Here is a 21791-nt window from a genome sequence, read left to right on the forward strand (position 1 = left end):
TATGCCTGAATGAATTAATGTACATGAACAAATGCATATACACATAGGCACTCATATAACCCTTACCTCTGAATCAGTGTTTAGCTCAAAAACTTGTCTGGATTAAATCTAGAGTAATTGAACATCATATGAAAAGTAAACTCCTTCTCCTGACGTAAGTAATTTCATATATCTTTATATCTTCATGTCACACTATCCATTTCACGTAACAGGCAAATAACATGTTTTTATAACTATATACTAATATAATAATAAGTTTCAGCAGTATTCTCACAATGAATGCTCAGATCTTGTCTTTTTTAATGTAGGAGTACCTGATTAGGGCTGGGAAATTACTAGTTCCATATACAAACTAACAAGAGGGAAGGTATACATTAAAAGGAGAAATCAGTTGGAAAATTGCAAATTCCAAAGGGAACAAGGTAAAGAAAAGGAGAATGTCGATTTCTTTCTGCTTTTCGGCAAAAGCTCATGGCCCAGCAAACTTCTTGTCTTTGGCCATTATTGGCAGACCTGCTTCCCTTGTGCTGTGGTCTCACCATGCTTTATGAATTCAAGAGGGTTGGGAATAATCAATACTTAAGAAGTCTCTAAGGAAAACCATAATCTACAGGAAATTATCCTGGTTCACTAAATGGCGTCAGTTCTTTGTGTTAATAAAATAAGTGTGGACTGTGACTCTAGAAGGTATCCAGTCAGCAGAAATAGGTAGATTTGGAAGAGATTAAAAAAATCAAGGTGTTAAATATTCCATTTCTATTATCACAGTACTGCATTGGGAAAGAGAGATATTCTCTAGCTCAGTATCTATCTGACCATAGCATCTCAGATTTCCACATGCTCCTCTATGCATCCAGGCAATAGTCCCCACATCCTCAGGTTCTGCAGGTAGGTTCATTTAACTGGCTCATTTAACTCAATATTTGTGAGGCAATAGTGCTATAAATATAAGACCATGTTAGCTTTCTTCACATTTTGTGAGCATAGGAGAAAGAATTATAGGTTTGCCAGATGCTGGCTGAAATATTGATATTTTTCAAGCCTAAATTCCATGTACTTTTCTAATTGACTAAGTTCATTTTCAGTTCTGCTAAAACAAATGTTGGCTGTCTCACCTAGAATGTTTTATGGAAAGCTACATTTCAAGTGGTTCTGAAGACATCCCAGTGAATAAGCTCTGTAATCCCTTCATAAATTATTGCTTTAGAAGTAAAACACAAAATTGTTGTAATTCAAATTGAGAAGCAGAAAACAGTATGTTGGCCTTGTGGTTTTTCATGCTATAAGAAGGTGGACAGACACATCCTTCTTGCACACTCCGTATGATCCATTGCTATGAACCCATAGACACAATAACAGATGCATGCTGTGTGTTTGCTGTATCTCTGTTTTCTCTTCTATGGATATCCACCCTCCAAATCCTCACAATATTAATTATGAAAGTTATGTAAAATATTCGAGGCCAAGATTTTCAAGGTATTTCAGCCACACAGCTTCAAACACCTTAAAAAGAGATCAAATTTTCATGAAAAGCTAAATATTCAGCTGTTGAAAAAGCAGGTTCTGTCATTTATGTTAAAGGAGAGTTTAGTAATATATTCATTTTTAAAGACTACGTGCTTAACGTATACATGGAGTAGTGCTACAGATCTGTAATGTTTGACTGTAGCTCCTTCTTTCTGCTTCTCTGCTTTCAGTGGGACCTCAGGGAGTCTTATAATTTTGAAATTTACAACAGAGTGGTGGGTTTTTAGTATTCAGGATCTGGTCCTTAGTTTTTCCTACTTCCTCTCTGTTCCCCAGTTACCCTCCTCTATTCAAGGAAAATAGTTCACAAACCAGAGACTGGTTTTGGAGTTGTGCAAGGCACAGAGACGCGATGCAGGTGAGTCAATGGGATGAGAGTGGATAACACAGGGAACAGAAGGTGACTGGCAGGAGGATGAAGGAGATTCAGCATCCTCAGATCGCTCCGAGTGGGCGCTGCACTGTTGTGTCCCGTGGACATCCAAGAGCCATCCACCCACCCCCAGTCCTCCCCCTGCTCTGCTTTCAGAGGTCCCCCTCAACAGGGAGAGCTGATAGGCGCCTCTTGTGCCCAGGTCTTCCCATTTCACAGTCCTGTAAAGCTCTGCAGAGTTGAGCTAAGTATTAAACCTGCACAGATAAGGTGTCAAAATACGTCCAACCCAGCTCTTCCAGCTGTAGCAAAGGTTCCTCTGCAGGGGGTGTGGGGAAATATGTAGTTGCGGGCAGTAATTGCTTTGCTTGTCCTAGATTAATCCCCTACCCAGTGGCAATAAATACTCTAGGGAGTGTGGAGTTGGAATCTTCAGAGGTAAATCCCATTGGGAAGGTAGGTAAAGCTGGGCACCTTGCTATTATCAAACCGTTTGTGTTATTTTTCAAAAGGCCAAAATGCAGAATGATGCTGAGTTTTGACTCTGTTATACAAGAAAAAGCACCTGCCCTCCCTGTGCAGCTCTCCCATCCACACAATCTCCTGGTGTCACCTGTTGCATCAACAGTCAAGGAGTTCCAGTCTCAGGTGTCTAGTGAGCAGTCACAAAACTTTGTCTTAGTAAATTAGTATTAATTATTACAGAACTAACAAAGAGGACAGGAAAATCCTGAAGTAAAGAGAGCCTGAATCTTGGATCAAAATCAAATGTTTCAGTGGCTCCACAGGCAAAGCCAGGGAGGATATTTGGGAGTGTTTAATTGTCAAAGAAAAATTAGCATTTTTAGGCTATGTACAGGCAGATAATGCAGTGATCAAGGAAAAGGGCACAGTGGAATGAAGGAGAAACTGGGAGGGAGATAGAAGGAACAAAGGAATCACAGAATCACAGAATGGCTGGGATTGGAAAGGAGCTCTGGAGATCATCTAGTCCAACCCACCTGCTAAAGCAGGTTCACCTGAAGCAGATTGCACAGGAACATGTCCAGGTGGGTTTTGAATGTCTCCAGAGAAGGAGACTCCACAGCCCCTCTGGGCAGCCTGTTCCAGTGCTCTGGCACCCTCAAAGTAAAGAAGTTTCTCCTCATATTTAGATGGAAAAAACCCTACAAACTGAAAAAATGTCTGTCTATTAACCACAAGAAAGAAGAGAGGAACCCTTGAAACTTTCCCCATCCAGTTCCCTTTATCTCCGTCTCGTCTTACCTGTAGAGGCTTGTTTTGGTGAGCAGTCTGCAGTGCTCAGCTTTATGGAGTACAAGGGCAGCGCAGCAATAAATCTGAAAAATGATTGAGGATGAAGAGCAAGAAGTAGGTAAACTTTCTATAGCCCATGTTAGAAATGCATAAAGTCAGTTTGCCTGGGGTTTGTACTGTCATGGGCAAAGTAGGCACTTGCACAAAGCAATAGTGTGGGCATAAGGAAATGACAGGACTTGATCATTCTTTCTGCATAAGGAAAAGAAAACTGAATGCAGTTGTGCCACTGGAGGACAGTTAAGCCATGGCCACTGAGGGACAAGGGGGCATCTTGCAGCTGCCAGCACGGGGAAAGGAGGGTCTTCGGGGTGGTTTTGCGCCTCATCACCACCCTGCACATAGACCTTGAGCAACAAAATTCAGTATTGATGCACAGCTGAGAGTCTGCTCTAAACCAGGACCCATACAGCCCCCTAGACTATAGGTTTCTAAACACTTCAGACTGATGTTAGCTGCCAAGAAAAACCCAATACCACCTTTTTCCACATCACCGGCTACTCATTTTACCACCACATACTTACCGCAGACACAGGTGTTTTTGTGATGGTGATGGGAACTGGATCGGGGAATAAATGGGGGTTAAAAGTCACCTTTATGGGAGCCAGTGGGACAAAATCAGTTCCCTGATCTGGTACATCTAATGAAAACACAGGTACTTGTGCCGCTGGAGGAGGAGAGCAGTGCAGGGCAGACAGGAGCGGGACTGCCTCTTCTGGCAGCATCTCTAGCTTGAAGTGTTACTGAGATTGTGGCCTCAGGCAGTTGACAGAAAATGAGAAAAGGCCTTTTCCCTTCCAAGGCCTGTTCCCAGTAATCAGACAATATCTTGTGTAATAGTGGTCAAATCCAACACTTCCAAAGTCCCTGGAACTCTGCTATGCTTTTGCACTCATTACCATTAACCTTTATTAAGTACATATTTGACCACTGTTGTATTTTGTTAAGGTGTTTTTTAATATAATTGCACATTTTACTCTTGCTCCTTTAATAATATTTTCAGTCCCCATGTTCCAATCTGAAATTCCTATCTTCTTTGTTTGTTTGTTTTTAAATTTAGGCTTTCCAGCATTGTTTGGCTGCCAAATATCTTTATCATCTTAGACTGTACGCAGGGTAAAGTCTGCCCTTTTGCATTTACCAGTAACTCAGGCAGTTCTCCTGTTTTATTCAATGTCTCCTCACCAGCACTACAGTCTGTCTGCAGGAAATGAAGAAAACTGACTTAAGTGTAAACTTGGTGGCCTGTATAGGTAAATTAATCTTCATTACTTTTTGTTCTGCTTAACCTGAAACAAATTCTGTAGAACAGAATTGTGTATTTTCTTTTAAAAGCTTTTTACTGTACCAGTTTGTCAATCATACAGAAAAGGGGATATTGTATAATGTCATGATGAAAAACATCACAGCAATCTTTAGGTGTGTAGGTGATGTCAGAGAATGAGTGAGTGCATCTCCAAAGACAAGTATTATATGATTTGTTAAAGAGCTGCACCTAGTTTTTTCTTCCAGTAAATAATTGAGGTAGTTCAGAATTTGTTTGTAGAGTGGATTCCATTAAAGAGCAGCAAGAATACTCATTTCAATGTGGCACATAGACATAGATGGAGATTTTCCAAAGTCAAACCAAAATCTTCCTAGAATGGGAATTGAAATAAAACTTACTAAGTTCTAAGTAAAGCTCACTAAAAATGTGTTGAAACAAGTCCTTTTTGAGAAAAGAAGTTTTCACAACAGCACTGAAACATTTTGTATTAAAAAAAATCTTTGCCCTTTTCTGGGCAAGAAAAACTACATTGTTTCAAAAGTGTTGGTAATTACAACAGCTTGAAATGGATGGCCATGTTATTTTCTATGAAACTGGAAGCATGGGAATGCTCATTGTTGTCAGTTTATTTGTGTTATTAGAAGCTGAAGATTTGCCCACAATATTTATAATGTAAGACAACAGAAAATAGGAATATGATCTATTTGCTCAAGTGCAGACATCTATTATGTACATATTGTATAGCTCTGTCTACAATTGAGCTAAATAGTAACAAGACCACCCCCCATGCAGTACTAGGAAACATTTCTTATTTCCTAAAGATGATGTCCATATATAAGATGAATCTGAAAGTGCTTCTGTTTTTAAAGCTTACCTAGTTAAATATAGCAAATTGCAGATAGATACTGAAAATCAGGTAAAGCTGCTCCAGCCACCCTCATCAGACAAGAGGCATGAGTAAACAGAGGCAATGACAATGTCAGTAAACCAAAAATCTTCCAGGCCATTCTCTGGCACATAGTTGCCTGTGGCTCAGAATGTAACCCATGGCTCTTGATGCTTCCTGCTGGAAAACTGTCCCAAGAGAATGGGTACAAGTAGCACAGCCCTATTCAGACCCTTCCCCCAATAACTGGGAGTGGACCCAGCTGGGTGCGTGTGGTTGGCCCCAGTGTAAGTGTTCCAGGAACTGTTTGAGCCACTAAGCCTTGCAGTCAGTCATTATCCAACGACTCTGAATATTCCCAGCTTGATTTATAGATAATACAGAAGTTAGCCAAAGAGGCATGTTAACGAGTATGATAGTGATGTCAGCATATCAGCATATCAGCAGCCTAGCACGTTATGCTTAATTGTAGAGGTTAATGTATAATTACCAGGGATTTATTACAGTGAGTTATTATGGAAATGTAAATAGCTGGAAGAGCCTTTGTGCTCCAGTTGAGAGCCATGTGTTTAACAGGGGCTATTTTGTATTTTCATCCAGCTCTGGCCTCAAAGGCCTGTGTGATAGAGAATTCTTCATATACTCCACCATCTAATCTACAGATGTGCTTCAATTTTTGTTGGCCTTTGCCTCCAATGCTCCCTGCTGTATATACTGTACCCACAAGGGAGAAACATAAATGGACTGAATTTGTAAATGTTTATAATCACAGAATTATCTAGGCTAAAAGGGATCTCTGGAGATCATCCAGTCTGGACCTTTCTAGTGGGTAGCTATGAACATCTAATAAGCTCCTGCTCTGAACATTTGACTGACTCTGTAGGAAGATGAGGAACATAATGTGTATTTACAGTTGAGTGTCCCAAGTACATAATATGAATGTCACCCTTAGGGAACACTAACTTTGAAAAATCACCTTACATTTCTAAAAGGCTTCCGCGTCTCATACTTTCACACCCTGAAATCTATTTTCTGTTTTATCAGATTCTGTAAGGGAAGAAAATACTTTACTTTGATTAAAAGGGAAATAAGATATCCTCATTTTGCTTTGCAAGAAATTTTCTTCACCAAAGGAAGTGGTAAGAGGAATATCTAGATCCCTTCCTTGAAATAATAATTTAGAAAGCCTTCCTAATCCATTTTTACACTCCATTATTGTCTTGTTTTCTTTGAAGAATGCCACAGTGAGAAGAGGGGCTTTGCTTTTTGTACTACAAATCATAAAAAATTATTTCACTCTGAAATAAGGCCACAGCAGGTGCATCCTTTGCAAAAAAAAAGTGTTAATCTGAAGTCTTTTGGTGGCAGATTTAAGCCATTGTCTTTACACAGCGTTGCAACAGAAGTTTTTGTTCTCTTTTTAATGTATTTATTTTCTTCTCTTTTAAATGGTCAACTCCACTAATGTGTCAGTGCTGATGGAGTTGTTTGGAGGTCAGCGACAGAACTGTCACCGTGTCAATCTCACCATCAAGCTGTCAATTCCACAGTAGCATTTGGAAGTGAATCAGACACTTCCCCTGACATTGTAACCACAATGTGTGAAAGACACTTCTGTTCTTTGGATGTACAGGAGACACTTTCATTTACAGAAAGGACCCACTGATACTCTTGTTCTGCACACAAGGATTAGTCAGACTCTTCAGGGAAATCAAGGGGAGCTGGTATCAGGACAAACTCTACCTCCATCAGGGTTCAGCTGTCCTGACTGTCCAGTGTAATTGCCCATCACAGTCAAACTTGCAGTACGGACACACAAAGTGAAAACTTTCACTGACATTCTGCTGTTTTGTGGATTATATATCCCCAACCACTGTCAACACAATTTTATAGACAGAAGGTTTTGTGATTTATGATAAATAAGGTTGTAAGATAACTAGGCCATTTCTTCCATTAGTACTGTAATATTTAAAACACTGTGGTTCTGCTTCATGAAGAATGAAGTACATTGCTTATCCATTCTGTCCATTTTCTTCTGCATCAGCACCCATACTTACTTTTTTTTTTTTCACTTTATATACTTAAATATCTTTTTTGATGAGAGTCAGGACTTGCTACTAGCAGATGGATTATCTTATATCTTTTATATTCTTGGCCTGGCTGTACCTGGGACAACAGAGTTCTGAGCTGTGTCAAGATATGGCAGTAGTAAAAACTAAACAGGAAATAATCAAGGATAATGCTGCTAGAAGTCCCTAGATTCTTGGCACAAATGTAAACCTTATAATAATGTATTATCATGTATTAAGACATGATAATAATGTCAGTGTGCACTTATATGAGCTGCTTACATGTGGAGATACCGTTATAAGAGGAAGGCATTAACACTGTAAGTAGCCTGTAGAAATAGTAGAACCACACAGGAAAATTTGAGGTCATCAGCTCCTACAATTATGAGCTCACTTAAGTATATGGAGACAGGAGTGCAATATTAAAAACCGGTTTTAACTTTGATTATAGGCAGACTGCATTGGTCAGGGACAGTTTTATAATGAGAACACAAATTTGGGTTACATCTTGTTAGCCTCAAAAAATGTTCTTAAAAAAAGTGAAAATATTTGATTTTTAAATTTTAACACTTTCTCTCTGTACTTATATAAACTTTTTGTGAATATATATGTATATCTCTGTATGTGTATATATAGTGTTTATAAATATTCTTATCTATATATACAGACTGTACATGAACATGTATATATATAGTCTTACACAATGCCTATCGACTGGCTTTTGCATATGGCATCTTTTTCAAAAGGCACAAAATTTAAGCATAAAGTTCGTGTCTCCAAAATTGGTTCTCCCTGCCTTTGAAAGCTTTTTTTTTTTATTACAGTAATTTTTTATTAATCTCAGGAAATTAAAAAGAGACTGAAAACGCATGAGGTCTTCATCTGAATTCACCAAAAGAATGAATTGCGGGGGAAGTTATTTCTGGCACGGTGCTTTTAAAATTCAGCTCTAGAACATTTGTACCCTAACATTATAAACAGATTTTACCATTTTGTATTACTTTAAAACATTATTTCGTATGAGAGTGAACAGTCCCTCAACCATGAAGATGAGACAAAAACCTATGGAGAAAGGAAATTACAGCATAATGGAAATGGTGGCCGGGAGCCATACCACGCTGGGCTATGAGCTCATCTGAACAGAAATGCCAAGCTGAGCTGATTTGGTCAGTGCTTCAATTCGGGATCTCTGAAGAAACCTCCAAAGCTGCCGCAGAAAGTGGTGGTGGCGACGCTGTAGGTGGTATTTTGTTCTTCTGTCACCATTTGGTCAATAACCTGTGTGATGGGACCAAGCAGGATTTCCTGGAAGAGTTGCGGGCATGATGTGAAACCACGGTCCTGAGCATCAGGGATTATTTAAAGATCACCACAGCCTTTCTTACATAATTTCTCAAAATTATTCTAGCGTTTGTTTCTCTTTGGGGCAGCAGAAAAAAACAGCAATGTAATGGCAGGCTGCTGGAGTACCGAGAAAAGTTCAAACCCCACTGAAACAGACTTTCACTCTAAATCCTGTCATTAGCTTGAGCGAGTTTTGGATCACATCTAGAGTGCTTAATGGAGGGACTGCAATAGGGCTAATCTGTTTTTGAAGGAGCTCCTCTCTTTTCAGGCATTTACCATTTAGGTAATTCTGCCTTTGCCTTTCATCCATGATCACCAGTTGTTACTCAAAGATGCTGTCAGGCCTTGTTGTGTTCTCAGAGCAGATCGACTCCGCATTGTTTTCCTCCCCAACCCCGCTATGGTGTTGTGACACCATGACATTACATTCTCCCCAGAAACAATGACATGAATCTGATTTATAACTGGTGGTAAAACTTTATTATTCAAGTTTAGATGTAACAGACATCTTTGCTGCCTGAAGATTGTTTGCATAAGAAATACACCAAGAACATGTTTGTGAGTAGAAATGAACATGCACTATGAAAACCAAAAAACAAAACAAAACAAAAAATCCAAAACAAAACAAAACAAAAAACACATTCATGTGTTGTAAGGACAAAACATTAAGAGCCAACATTCTAGAGTCAAATCATGGCTACAGGTTTAATGATGGTTTTTAGCAACATGAAGTCATTCTTTATAAAGTACTTTTTAAAATTATTTTTTCTTTTTTTTTTTTTTTCTTCATTTCCTGCTGGTGAATTTTCTATAATCTAAATTTACAATGGCATTTTGAGATGTTTCCTTTTCTCCTGTTCTCCTTCTACATAGAGCTCAGAGGCCAAAATGATAGGAATGGAAAACTCTAGTTGCTGTTAAAATGTTTAGTGTAAGAGTTTTACTTTACTAAGGGTACTCAAAAAACAAAAGATACCAGTATTTTTCTGGCTGGTAGCCATTAAATAATTGTCTTTTATCCTCTTAAAAATGGGTAAATTTGGGTATATGTGATTACTGTATAGGTAGCATCTCACCAACTGCCAGCTTTCTAGAGCTGGCTGAATGAAATGAAATTGTGAAGAGGAGGGTAGGGAGCAACCCTATTCTGGGGTGAGGAAATCATGTAAATCATTCTACTTGGCTCATCTTAACTTTATAGAGAAGTTTAGAAGGGGTTTCTCACTTATCTGTCACATTTGAGATATGCTGACAAATTGCTTGCTGTTCTTTGCCAAGCATAATTGTCTCCACAGAAGCAGAAGGAAATATGTCTACCCTTCTGGCTGAACACAAGTGAACTTCTAATCTCTTTGGCTTTTCCTGACCAGTATTAGGAATTAGCATGTTAAGTCAGCCAAGAAAAATCAATACAGGAGCAGGAACAGGAATTTATTTAGACATCCTGGGCAAAAAGCAGATGGTAGACAACATCCTTAGAACACAAAGAAAGTAGTTATGACTACGAAGCAACACTGTCCAGTCCAAAGATGGACTTGAAAGTCCATCCCCAAACTGTACACTAATCCACAGTTGCCAAATCAGGTCTCCCCACTGCACAACCACTACGTTTCAGCACTGTATACAATTATCATCAGTCACATTTGTCCTGCTGCCCCTCTAACTGCAAAAATAATCTCTCACCCACAGCATGCCTCAACTTCTTGAAATGTCTCTAAGTTTTCTGTCTTTAAAATTGCTGCAATGAGCAACAGCACATTTTTTAGGCAAAAACGAGATACAAGTGTCCGATATACTTCCCCCTTTCTGGATGGTCCACAAACAAATATGGGGGGAATTTCATCAGCACATCAGCAATTAGGTGGAAAACCTCTTCTGGAAAGCACTCTGGGTTCAACACCTGAATGCAAACCATGCTCTGGCAAATCTTTGTCTCCTGCCGCATGAACCTGGGGGGCAGCAGGCACGAAGGGATGCCTTAAAGACAGTCCAGTTTGCAGAAGGTGCTGCATGATGGTTCCCACTAGATAGAGTGGATGGAAATGTTGCTCTTGTTCTGCAATCTGGTTAATAACAAGCACCGCAAATCCTCTGGTTTTGAACTATCTACTTATTTTGTGGACCAATTTGAGATATATTTTAAGATCTCAAAATACCATTCCTTAGAAAGAGAAGTAAAAACCTTGAAGACACTGCTAAGTTGAGAGCAAAGATTCTTTGAACGTTTGATTTTTAGTGCTGTAAGTTGATCAAAATGCAGCACGTGTTGATCAAATACTTGTGTGTGCTAAAGTTGTTTTCCACCTGAGAGTTATTAAATAAGATTATTCTTTTTCAGTGTCAGGATTTAGTTTTCTTTTGCTTAAGATCCGTTGTGAGGGGATCTGAAAGAGGGATGGAGTCACCTCTCTGTTATGGAACAAAACTGTGTTCCCTTCACCCCAATAAAGAGAACAGGCTATGGCAAAACTGCATTTCTTACAAAGCAGACATCTTAGAACATCTCAATATGTCATGGCAAGAACAACAAACTTTTTTTCAATTTTATTTGCACCATTTAAGTGTGCAATACTAATATTCAAAAATCTGTCTTGTTCTTTGCACTCATAAGATTTCATTTCTCCTCATCCCCAAACCTTGATATGTGTATTTCCTGCTATTGGCCTCTGCTTCTGAGTTTAGCAAGAGGTGTTATGAAGTACAGGGTGGTGCTCAAGTCTTACAATGCGCATGTCCCCCCTAAAATATTTTGCCATGGAGGTGCAGCTTCCATCAATGAAGAAGCTACAGAACTGGTAGGTCTTAGACAAAGTAAGTCGAACCAGTAACTAATGATAACCGGCAGGCAGCTACCTCTGAAGCTGATAAAAATCACTGCTAAGTGAGTCTAACGAGTTTCTTGGAAAAGCTGAAAAGGACACATGCTGGACCCTGACGTAACAAAACGAGGGCAATCTATTTCAGTCCCCACAGAAAAAAAAGAAACAAAAAAATACCCAACAGAAATAAATCCACAAAAACCAAGTCAGAACTTATTATTGGAGAACAATAGTAAAAACATAACCAGACTTTGTCTGGCACTGGTATCAAGCAGGAGATTCATCTAAAAAATGGAAGAAGAAGAATGTGGCCCAATATCCTTTGCTAATCTAGAACACTATTGAAGGGTTATAGAACTCAATCATGAACAGATTGAGTGGGACTTTCCATATGCTGCTCACCAGTATAGAAGCAATGGGTGGAGCAGGAAGGAATGCAAGCCTAATGCTGAACAACAGCCTGTCTGTGCCTAACAAATCAGAGAAACTGTGCAATAGCATTTCACCATTGTGAAAAAGTAACACCTAAAATACTGCCAAGGTCAGCAAGACCTTTGGTGCTCAGCTGTGTAAGTGCTCCTCATGCATGGTGACGTTCACTGCTGGCTGCTTTAGGCACATTATTTTTCAAGAGACTATCAAAGTGCTGAACATTTAGGCCAGTTCCTCCCTGGTTTTCCTTTTGCCAACCCCTATAAAACATTTCCTATCACCTCTCCTTTTATCTTCCATCTCCCTGTCTATCTGGTTAAGTATCTTATAAGTGCACCAAATTCTAGAAGGGAGAGTGGTGAGATTCAGGTAAGTTAAATACAAGAACTTTTTTTTTTTTTTTATGATGCTTTAGTTTCAATTACATGAAAATCTGAGAAAGGCGGCATGTAAGTGAGATCAGAATAGGACCCTTTACATATAATCTCAAGTGAGGACTTAGTCCAGAGATATTTTTATAGAACATTTTAAAAAATAAAATGCATGAATGGAGAAATAAAAGACAACATAATATCCGAAAGACATTTTAAACTTCATTCACTGCAACATTCATGAACCAGTTGAGCTACACCTGCCATCCAACCATAAGGAACTAAGACCCTGCACTGCGAAAAAGAAACAAACCCAAACAAAACAAAAAAGCAACTGCGTAATATTGTAAAAATGGAGTGCAATGCTACTACAGAATGCAATAAAACATCAGTGCTGCATCGTCAAACAGCACTTATCAAAATAATTTCTGAAATGTTTCTTCTGAAACACAGACAAAGCAATAAAAAGAGGATATATGTTTATCATTTTAAGCATAACAATGTGAGTTAAGAGCTTAAGAATACAAAAGTACTTGGAATGAATAGTGCTACCCTTTTTTTCCTAAGTAGGCATAAAAATATTTTCATTTCCTTCTTGTTTTTCCATACCATTAATATCAACAAATTTCATTCATTTCATGTTATCGTTTACAACTTTAATGCACACACACAGAAAAAAAAAGATACCTACTGCAATAGAAATAGTTGCTTCATTACCTTGTTTGCTACATTTGCAAATGTAAACAGCGAGGCAGAGCCAGAACTGACTCTAATGCATGATGGAATATCTTTGTTGCATACGTACACTGTAGAAAATAATTATTCAATATGTCAGGCACCATTATTTGAAATGTAATACATTAATATTTACTAGAAAAATAAGGTTTTTTCTATTTGTTCTCCCAACTTCTTTAATGAAATAAGTTAATCTGACAGTGCATCCAGTAGCTTGTAATATCTTCTTCATCCCTGTGGCAAAATAATAAACTACTGGTTGGGACACTATAATGAAAATGATTGAAGTCAGTTCTTGTACACCCTTGTAGCAAGCATTGAGGCTCGTCTAACAGCACCTTTAACCAATTATTTAATATTTAGTTATTTAGCCCTATTTCCCTGAGCAGTTATGCTGAGGAGCGTTCCCTTCATGGATAGTTTTAACAAAGCTTTAAGTATTAAAAAGTACTATGAAGACATTTAATGCTACTTAGCAAAAGCTGGTATAAGTCTACTGAAGGGATTGACTGGTATGTATAGCAATGTTAAGCCTGTGGAGAAGTAACCTTAGACATTAAGGTTTAGAAATGTAATATATTAAAAATATATTAAAATAAAATACAGCAGGTTACCTTGTTCTATGCAAATTAAACCCGGAGTGTGGCTTCTGTATTAGAGACATCGCTTGCACAAAATGGTTTTCCTAGACTAAAGTGTGCCAGAAAGAACATAGTGATAAAATGGTAGCTAAAAATCAGCTGAGTCTGAGAATATCTAGATGAAATTACTGCCAAAGCTTTGAGGGCAAAGTGATCCTAAGGCATGTTGTAGGGCAGAAATTAGCCCAAATTAAAGAAAAGAAAATGACCTTTTAACATCTGTATATTTAACAAGTCTAGTTCTTATATACAATGTGCATATGTTCACTATACCCCTGCAGCAGTATATACATATACACATCTTTGCTCTCTTGCCAGTTATGTCTCTTACACAATAGCAAAGGTATTAATTTCCCGTTAAAATTTTCTCAAGGTTGTTCACCACGATCCACTGCATTCTGGCTAGCTTTGGTGGGCCGTGTCCCATATAATTATCTTCTCCCCCTTCTGGCCACCATCCAACTGCTTTTTTTCTCCTCGGTAACCCACTCATTTAAAAGGAAAAAAAAAATAAAAGAAAAAAAAAAGAAAAGAAAAAAGAAAAATAAAAGAAAAAATAAAAGAACAAGGGATTTAATATTGGATAAGGCATGCTCTCTATATGAAGTGCTTTATAGGTCTTCACAAGACATTACAAGCTATTGAATTCCCATCAAGGAAACCTATTTCTGTTTAATTGTGCTAAGTGCTAAGGTTTACTCTTTAGGTTTTCCATTCTTTTCAGCTTGTGCATTGTTCCTGTGTAGGCCCCTCTGGATGTGAGTTGTGAAGTCATACTTGTCCGTGCAAAGATGCTGGCATATGCTGCACTGGAAAGGTCCACTGTCACCATGGCAACTCATATGCAAAGCATACATCACTTCATCCAGAAAGACAATGCCACAGTGCACACACTTGGTAGAAAGTTCATCTTGAGTACTTCTATCAACTTTCTCTGTTTTTACTACATTCAAGGGACCTTCATTTTTTACATTTGGTGGTGCCTTACTCTTTTCCTTGGAGGCACCATTTGCAGTTGGCCCAGGTCTGGAATGCTTTATCGCCAAATCTAGAGGAATGTCATTGTCTGATCCGACAGCTGAAAAATGAGGAGGCAGATTAAAGGTGGGATAAGGCACATAGTTTTGGCAAGGATTTGGTAGGCCAGGCACATGACTCAAGTAGTGTGGATTCCCAGGAACAGACAGCTTATATTTACTCCAGAATCTCAGCCAGTCAGCTTCGCTCTGAAAGTCATTGTGTACAAATGGAAGTCCAAAAAGTGGGTACTGGTATTTTTCAATAGGGCTTCCAGGTGGTGAATAGTTCGGGTGCTTCGCAGGTCTCATGTATTTCTCTATAGGACTGCCTCTCTCTGAGCTTCCTTTCCCTTCTGATATTGATGAACTGTTTCCTGGGTCTCCAGTACTTTCCTGAGGACTTTTTATCTGAATGTGCAAAGGTTGCATCCTTTTGTGAATATCCAGAGTTTGGCTGACCAATATTGGCTGCTGAGCAGAATGGCTTTTAGTCAATGAACCTGGGGCCTCATATTTGCTGAGGCTGGGAAGCTGCATTTCTCTCTGGTGACTTTCAGGTAAATGATCCTCTGACCTCCTCTCTAATGGGCTTCCATTGACTTGTTCCTCACTGCTACCCCTCTGCTGTTTGTTTAGCTGCTCAGCCTGAAGTGCCTCCGGATTAAGGCGCTTTCTTGTTCTTCTCCTAATGATCTGCTCACCATTGTTCTGCTTTATGATGTTTAAAGGCCTGGGAGTCTGCATGGAACACACACATAATGAACAAAAGGAAAAAAGAAAGAGACATTAAATAAACCTGCAAGACCATGCTCACACAAATTTATGTTTTCTTTCATGAAGAGCTGTATTATGAAGGTTCCATCACCCAAACTATCGTGTGATTCTAACAGTTTTGTGGGAATGACCAGATTTCAACCAAAATGCAGATTCCATGCCCCTCAGGTTAAAAGTAAAGTATGAATTGGTTTGTTTTATCAAAACTAAGTCAACCACCTTAGACATGCTATACATATTTCATTAGAAAGGCATGAAGTATCCAGGCTGCCTTATTACTGAAAAGTTCTGGAGGAGACACACAGAAAGGGGGTGCTGAGAGCTGCGGATGAGGTGGGAGATACCTGGCACCATGTCACCAGAGCAGGTCTCAGGGAGAGGTTTGCACCAATCACACTATGACAAGAACTGGGTAATGCTTACCTTGATACCCACCCCTCCTTGACACGGATAGAAAACGCAAGCAAATATACAGCTTGCTGAGCACCACTGCTGTCACCCAGCAAAAGGGCTGCAGGTTCACTGTGATGGTGAGTGGGACGATGGTGGCTGGAAAGGGACTAAGAAAGATGGAGAAGAAAGCCCAGGAAAAATGTTTTCCTAAGTGCCAAAAGGTCAACCTTGGCCTTTGGTACCAATTCCCCCTTTTTTATCCCTACTGTATTTCTTTCTAAATGTTACTGATGTTAGCTCAACTAACAGTAGAAGACCTGTTAGTTCTTTCTAAATGTTACTAACTTTTCCTAAATGTTACACAGTAAGTCACTGGGGAGAGAAGGTGCCATCAGAAGGTGGGGGAAAAAAAGGGTCTGTTAAGAAAAGAAAAGCATCAAGGAAAAGGCAGATGCAAGAACCAAGTGAAGACTTCTGTTTCCATTTGCTCAGGGTAGGTGGCCTGTTTAGATGAGAACTGAAAATACTGTTGCATGAAGACAAAAAGGACAGCAGCCAGGCCTCTTTGAAAGGCCCCTCAACAGGCAGGCCATGGTATGTGAACGAAAGATGGTGCTGTAATGTTGGTAGGTGTTGCTCTATTGGGCAGACGTTAAAACAACAAAAACTACCTAAAAGTAATTCAGTTTGGTGTGCTTGCAGTTGCCATTTGTCTCATCCAAATACACACATAATCCTATTTTGGTTGGAGGCCAGAAAAGTGCCCCACACAGTATTCCACTTATATGTTTATTTGGAATTTTTCCTTTTGACCATTGTTTATACGTGCCAATTACATTTTGGCCTACGGTCAATACCTAAAACAATTTGTACGTTGAATGCAACATAATTTATATATATTCATAACTTCAAATTAGTATAAAAATATTCAGAGCTGGAAGAGCACTCTATTATTCCTAGGGATTCAGTTTCTCTCTTGACTTGCCATCTTTCCCTCCTCTTTCACATATTTATTTCCCTGAGGTTGGCTCTTTCTTAATGGTTAATGGCATTTTAGGCAGTGCAGCTACTTGCTAAAGTTTTACTTTCTATTAAAAGTCTAAATCAGAAGAAGTACACACTTTGATTTAGATTTTTAAAAAGCAAAATATAAACTTAGCCGAAAAACAACGCCTTGAACCAGCCTCTTCAAACAGATCGAAGTTGAGACAAAATCTTCTTTAGATAAAATTAGAATGTTTTCTACATAAATGCTATGCAAATAAAGTTTACAGATGCAAAATCAATAGCCAATTGATATGCATAAGCATATACTTCTTATTACTGGCTCAGTGTAATTTCCTCAGCTTTTTATGACAATAGTAACACTGTCATACTGACATGCTGAGAGATCTTGCAACGTTCTTGATGTTGCTCATGTTAAACTTGTACTTATAGACTACAGAGCATTTTCATGTGGCTTCAAGATAACATTTCAACAGTTTGGAAACACTTTTAGTCTTACTCTTCATGCTACAGGTATGAAGTCTGATCCTGGAAGTAATTAAAAGGAACATCTTCATACCTGTGACTAAGGGCCCTCACACGCTTGTACCTCAGGCTCTTCCAAGTTATGTGCTATTAGGAGTTAAAGGCTGTAGGTCTAACTTAAAAATTCTTCAGCGTGCAAATGGCTGTACTCATCTGATTAGTCTTTAGCTGATTAAAACAGACTACTTGCTGGAGTAAAGCTACTCACATTTTTCTTACTCATAGTAGCAAGGTGCAGACAGAAATCTGTATTTGGTTGCAACTGAGGTAGATAGAAAAGTTTAAGCTCTCTTCTTGATTTTCAAGGGGGCACTAGATTTAGAAAATAGTGGAAACATAAACAGAACTTTTCAAATGCCCTATGTCAGATCATTAACTATATGATACACATAATACATTGAGTGTGATCACAAAGATTCTTTTGCCATATCTATATCAATTGGCAATATCCTTACTACCTCAAATATATGGTTAACTTAAAAAAAAAAAAAATTCAACAAATAGTTCAGTAAATTATTGTGATTACACGTCCTAGAGACCATGGGAAATTGAGGTGATCTTTCCACTAGAAGATCACGTAAGTCTAATACTCGAAGAATAAGCTGAAACTCCTCCCTGAAAGAGTCTGAGGATGTAGCCAAGGAATGATTATGGAACAAAATCTAGTTTTCCACGACCGACTTAGAGCTATTAAAAAATGAGAAACAGTGCTACAATATAAATGGACAAATTAATGATTCTGGGGAGACAAAGGACATACCTTTCTCTCTCAGCAAATGTGAATATTGTATATATGTTTGCAGTGAACTGGAAGCATTTTTTAAAATGTAAAGTAAAACTATTTTAATAATTCACCACTGTAATATTATTACACATTTTTAACACAGCTGTCTGCAGTAGAGGAGAGAAATGTGAAAAACCTGGCAAGCTACATGTAAATGACCCCTAGATATATTGAACATTTTTGAAAATATGTTGAAAAATTATTCAAAGGTATCATAGAAAGGGAAATTTGACTTAGAGCAGAAATCACTACCATGTTAGCGTTTGTCAGTCACTACCACCTAGTAGTATCTGATAGATCATGGATTTTTTTCTTCTTATTAAATACGAGTAAAAAAAGGACCTTAGAGATAAGTATATTACACATATTCCTGAATTAATGAGGGCAGTAGTTCTAGATAGTTATAATCCAATCAAAAAGAGGCTATGAAATGTGCAGACTTACTATAAGCAAATTTTACTGAGCATAATTTAGTTTAACTGGGTGGCACACAGAAGGGAACAGTTCTATTCCATTTAATTTTAGAGTTTCAGACCTTTACCTAGTAACTGCATCATCCTAGACTCATTAATTCAAAAACATACATGACAAATACTTACCATAATTTTTCATTAAGAGATAGCTAGCTAGACAGGCAGATAGATTTAAAAAACCAAAACAAAACAACAAACCCTTTAATCTTTCTGCCATCAGTCTAAAGACCATCCCTTTGCATGGGACTGTCTCAAAAAGTGTCCCAAAGGAGAAATTAGTTTGATTATTTCAGACTTCAACTTACAATGGAGTTGCTATTGTATCACAGCAGAGTGGAGGCTTAATTAAATTCTTTGCGTTTGTTTGGTGAAGGTTCAATTGAAGATATTAATGTCAAATGTCCATGGAATGACAGCTTATTGCCATGCTTGAATGGTGGAGCTAAAAGATAGCGTCAACTTCTCACTTTCTGTATGCATAAAATAAAGTTTGACATTGTATTGCTAATTATTATTGTTGGAAGCACACCAGTTCATTACTACTGGTTCATAAGAATTATCTGAGCTATATGTTTGAATTAAAAACTGATTCTTGTAGCTTCTGTTTATTCACTAATAATCATGGTAGAGTCCAACACCATAGTTTAGAAAAGTATATTAAAAAAAGGGAAAATTTGGGCTGTGAATGGAATTCTACAAATAGCTGGACTCAAATGTCAAATTAACGTTAAAAAAAGAAACTGTCCTCTTTAAAACCTTTGTGGATCTCACTGCTGATCAATTTCCTTAAATTAGATATTACACCTAGAACTTTGAAAGATCTCCAGGAAGATGATGCTTTCAGCAAGATCCAGCCAAGGTGCTGGCCAGAGATCACGCATTAGTCCATCTTCTCCCGTTCAGATGCTATCTGACTGGCTGGGGTGTTCTGGAGCTTAAAATCAGTTGTTGACCTCAGAATGACAGCCCAGAGCAAACAGAGCCAACCTTTCAGACTGGTGATGGTCTTCTGGCTTTCAAAAATTGGAACCTTTTCCTTTTTTATTAAGTGGGTTGGACAGCATCTTGAGCAAACAGAATTGTTATATGGCCTGTACACAAGACCAAGGGTAAAATTCACAGAAACTAATAGTAGATTTAGAAGATTATTCCTGAAATTCATAGAGAAATAGGCATAGCCACTTAATGCATTTGAAATATAATTTCCTAAGTGGCTTTTGTTTTTTGAAAATGCAATTTCTGAAGAAAAAAAAAAGTTTTAAAAATAAGCACTCTCAGCCACAATATAGATTTCTGATTTGGGCTCTAAGCCTAAATTGTTATTGTTGCCTTGGCAAACTCCCAAAGCCATCCTCAGTTTCTATTTCTGAAAAATTGTTACACTTTTTAACTACATGGAGATGTTGTAAAAATGAATTAATCAGTCAAATCTTGGTCACCTGACTCTCCCATGTGCTTCTATTAAAGCGAGGATGATATTTAACTTGTGAGTCTTAACCTAAAAGATTCTGAGCATTTTGATACTGATTCAAGGAAACACATAAGCATGGCCTTCCTGGACCCGGACTAGAGCATTCAACATCTTTCAGGATCAAGCCAAGTGTCAATAAGATGAAAAGCAATATAGACAGTCCATGATTATTACTTATTCCTTGCCTGATCCTGAGGGATGGTGAATCTCACCCTCACCAAGTGATGAGTGGCATCGAGTAGCTTCTTTGTTGAGTTATTTCAGAATCCAAAAAACTCCACCACCTCATATCTCCAGGAAATTTACTGTCAAGAATAAAGATGGGAAGAGAAGTGAAAGAAAACAAAAGCCACAGCAAGGGATATTTTGGATTAGGATCTGATGTCCAACCTTAAGAATCTTTCTTTTTTGTTATTATTACGATCATGAGGGCTCTTGAATTTAGAGAGCTTTCATCACAACATATTGTATGCCTTTAAATGCAATTCCCAGAAAAGAAACAATTTTCCCCTTATTTTGTAACAAAATAATTAAATGCATCACTGGTGATCTCAAACACGTCTACCCATAGCATCCCAGCCTGTTTCATAATGAATCACATCTGATCCCAAAGTGACCATACTGCAAAACCCTGTTAGGAAATTAACTGCAGGCCAGGGAGTGGTACTAATCACACAACCAGACAAGACCACAGCTGCCCAGCTTAGCTCTATAACCCCTTTTTTTCTGAACAAACCAGTAAGTTCTTCCTACCGAGTGAAGCTTCTGGTAGAGGCCACACGCGTTGCATACATATCCACCATTTGCATTCTTTCGCCAGAGAGAGGTCTTTGTGGTCAGGCAATTGGCACAAAAAACACCCGAGCCTCTACGTCTCTGAAATAGGGAAGAAAAAAAAACACCACACATTAAAAAAACCAGGTCAGAGGTGAGTCACATGAGCTGCGGAGTTAGGACAAATCAACACAGGAGTTTTGTCTCTAGACTGGCAACAATGACAGTATAAAACCACACTGCCCATAATGAGGTCAGGTTCAATTGTGCTTAATAGGCACCACTGATTTTCATTATAATTAACCCTAGAGTGATGGATGAGGTGTGTGAAACACCAAAGCCTTTTCAGAATAACAGCTTTAACTTTTTGAACTTCAGGTTTTGTGCATTTAATGATGGTTTCTAAACAGCAAATTCTGAAAAACCCCTCTGCAAGCTGATAGACAACATTCTGTAAACTTCTCTTGGTTTCTTCACCACATTTCACAACACATTATTTCCTTTTAGCTTGATCGATTTTAAAGTGTGATCAGTAACGAGAATTCTGAAACATCACCACTTTGATTAATTACAGTTTGTATTTGCGTCATACTAACTCCTTTAACAGAGCTTATACTTCATTAATTGAATACATGATATTCAGTTCCAGTCTTTCCCATTTCTGAAATCAATATAAGTTACCATATATTTCCCACAGAAAAGAATGAGGAGTAAACTCTGCCAAACAAATAAAAGTACAGTATTCTCAATGAGACCTTTTGAACCTCACCCCGAACTCCAGAACACACT

At 38.3% G+C, this 21791-nt stretch overlaps 1 protein-coding gene across 10 annotated transcripts in view; it reads right to left on the reverse strand.

The window, feature by feature from the left end:
* Positions 1–9243: 9243 nt before the first annotated feature.
* Positions 9244–21791, reverse strand: part of TRPS1 (transcriptional repressor GATA binding 1) — a 216290-nt gene continuing 203742 nt past the window's right edge. For all 10 annotated transcript variants that reach the window (XM_065054287.1, XM_065054292.1, XM_065054291.1 and 7 more), the window contains 2 exons: positions 20982–21104; positions 9244–15541 (listed from right to left, as the gene is read on the reverse strand). In XM_065054287.1, the coding sequence (XP_064910359.1) occupies positions 14480–15541; positions 20982–21104 (1185 nt within the window). In that variant the 3' untranslated portion in view covers positions 9244–14479. The remainder of the gene's footprint in view (positions 15542–20981; positions 21105–21791) is intronic.

The sequence above is a fragment of the Columba livia genome, chromosome 2, assembly GCF_036013475.1.
Source record: "Columba livia isolate bColLiv1 breed racing homer chromosome 2, bColLiv1.pat.W.v2, whole genome shotgun sequence".
In the NCBI taxonomy this organism is placed as follows: domain Eukaryota; kingdom Metazoa; phylum Chordata; class Aves; order Columbiformes; family Columbidae; genus Columba; species Columba livia.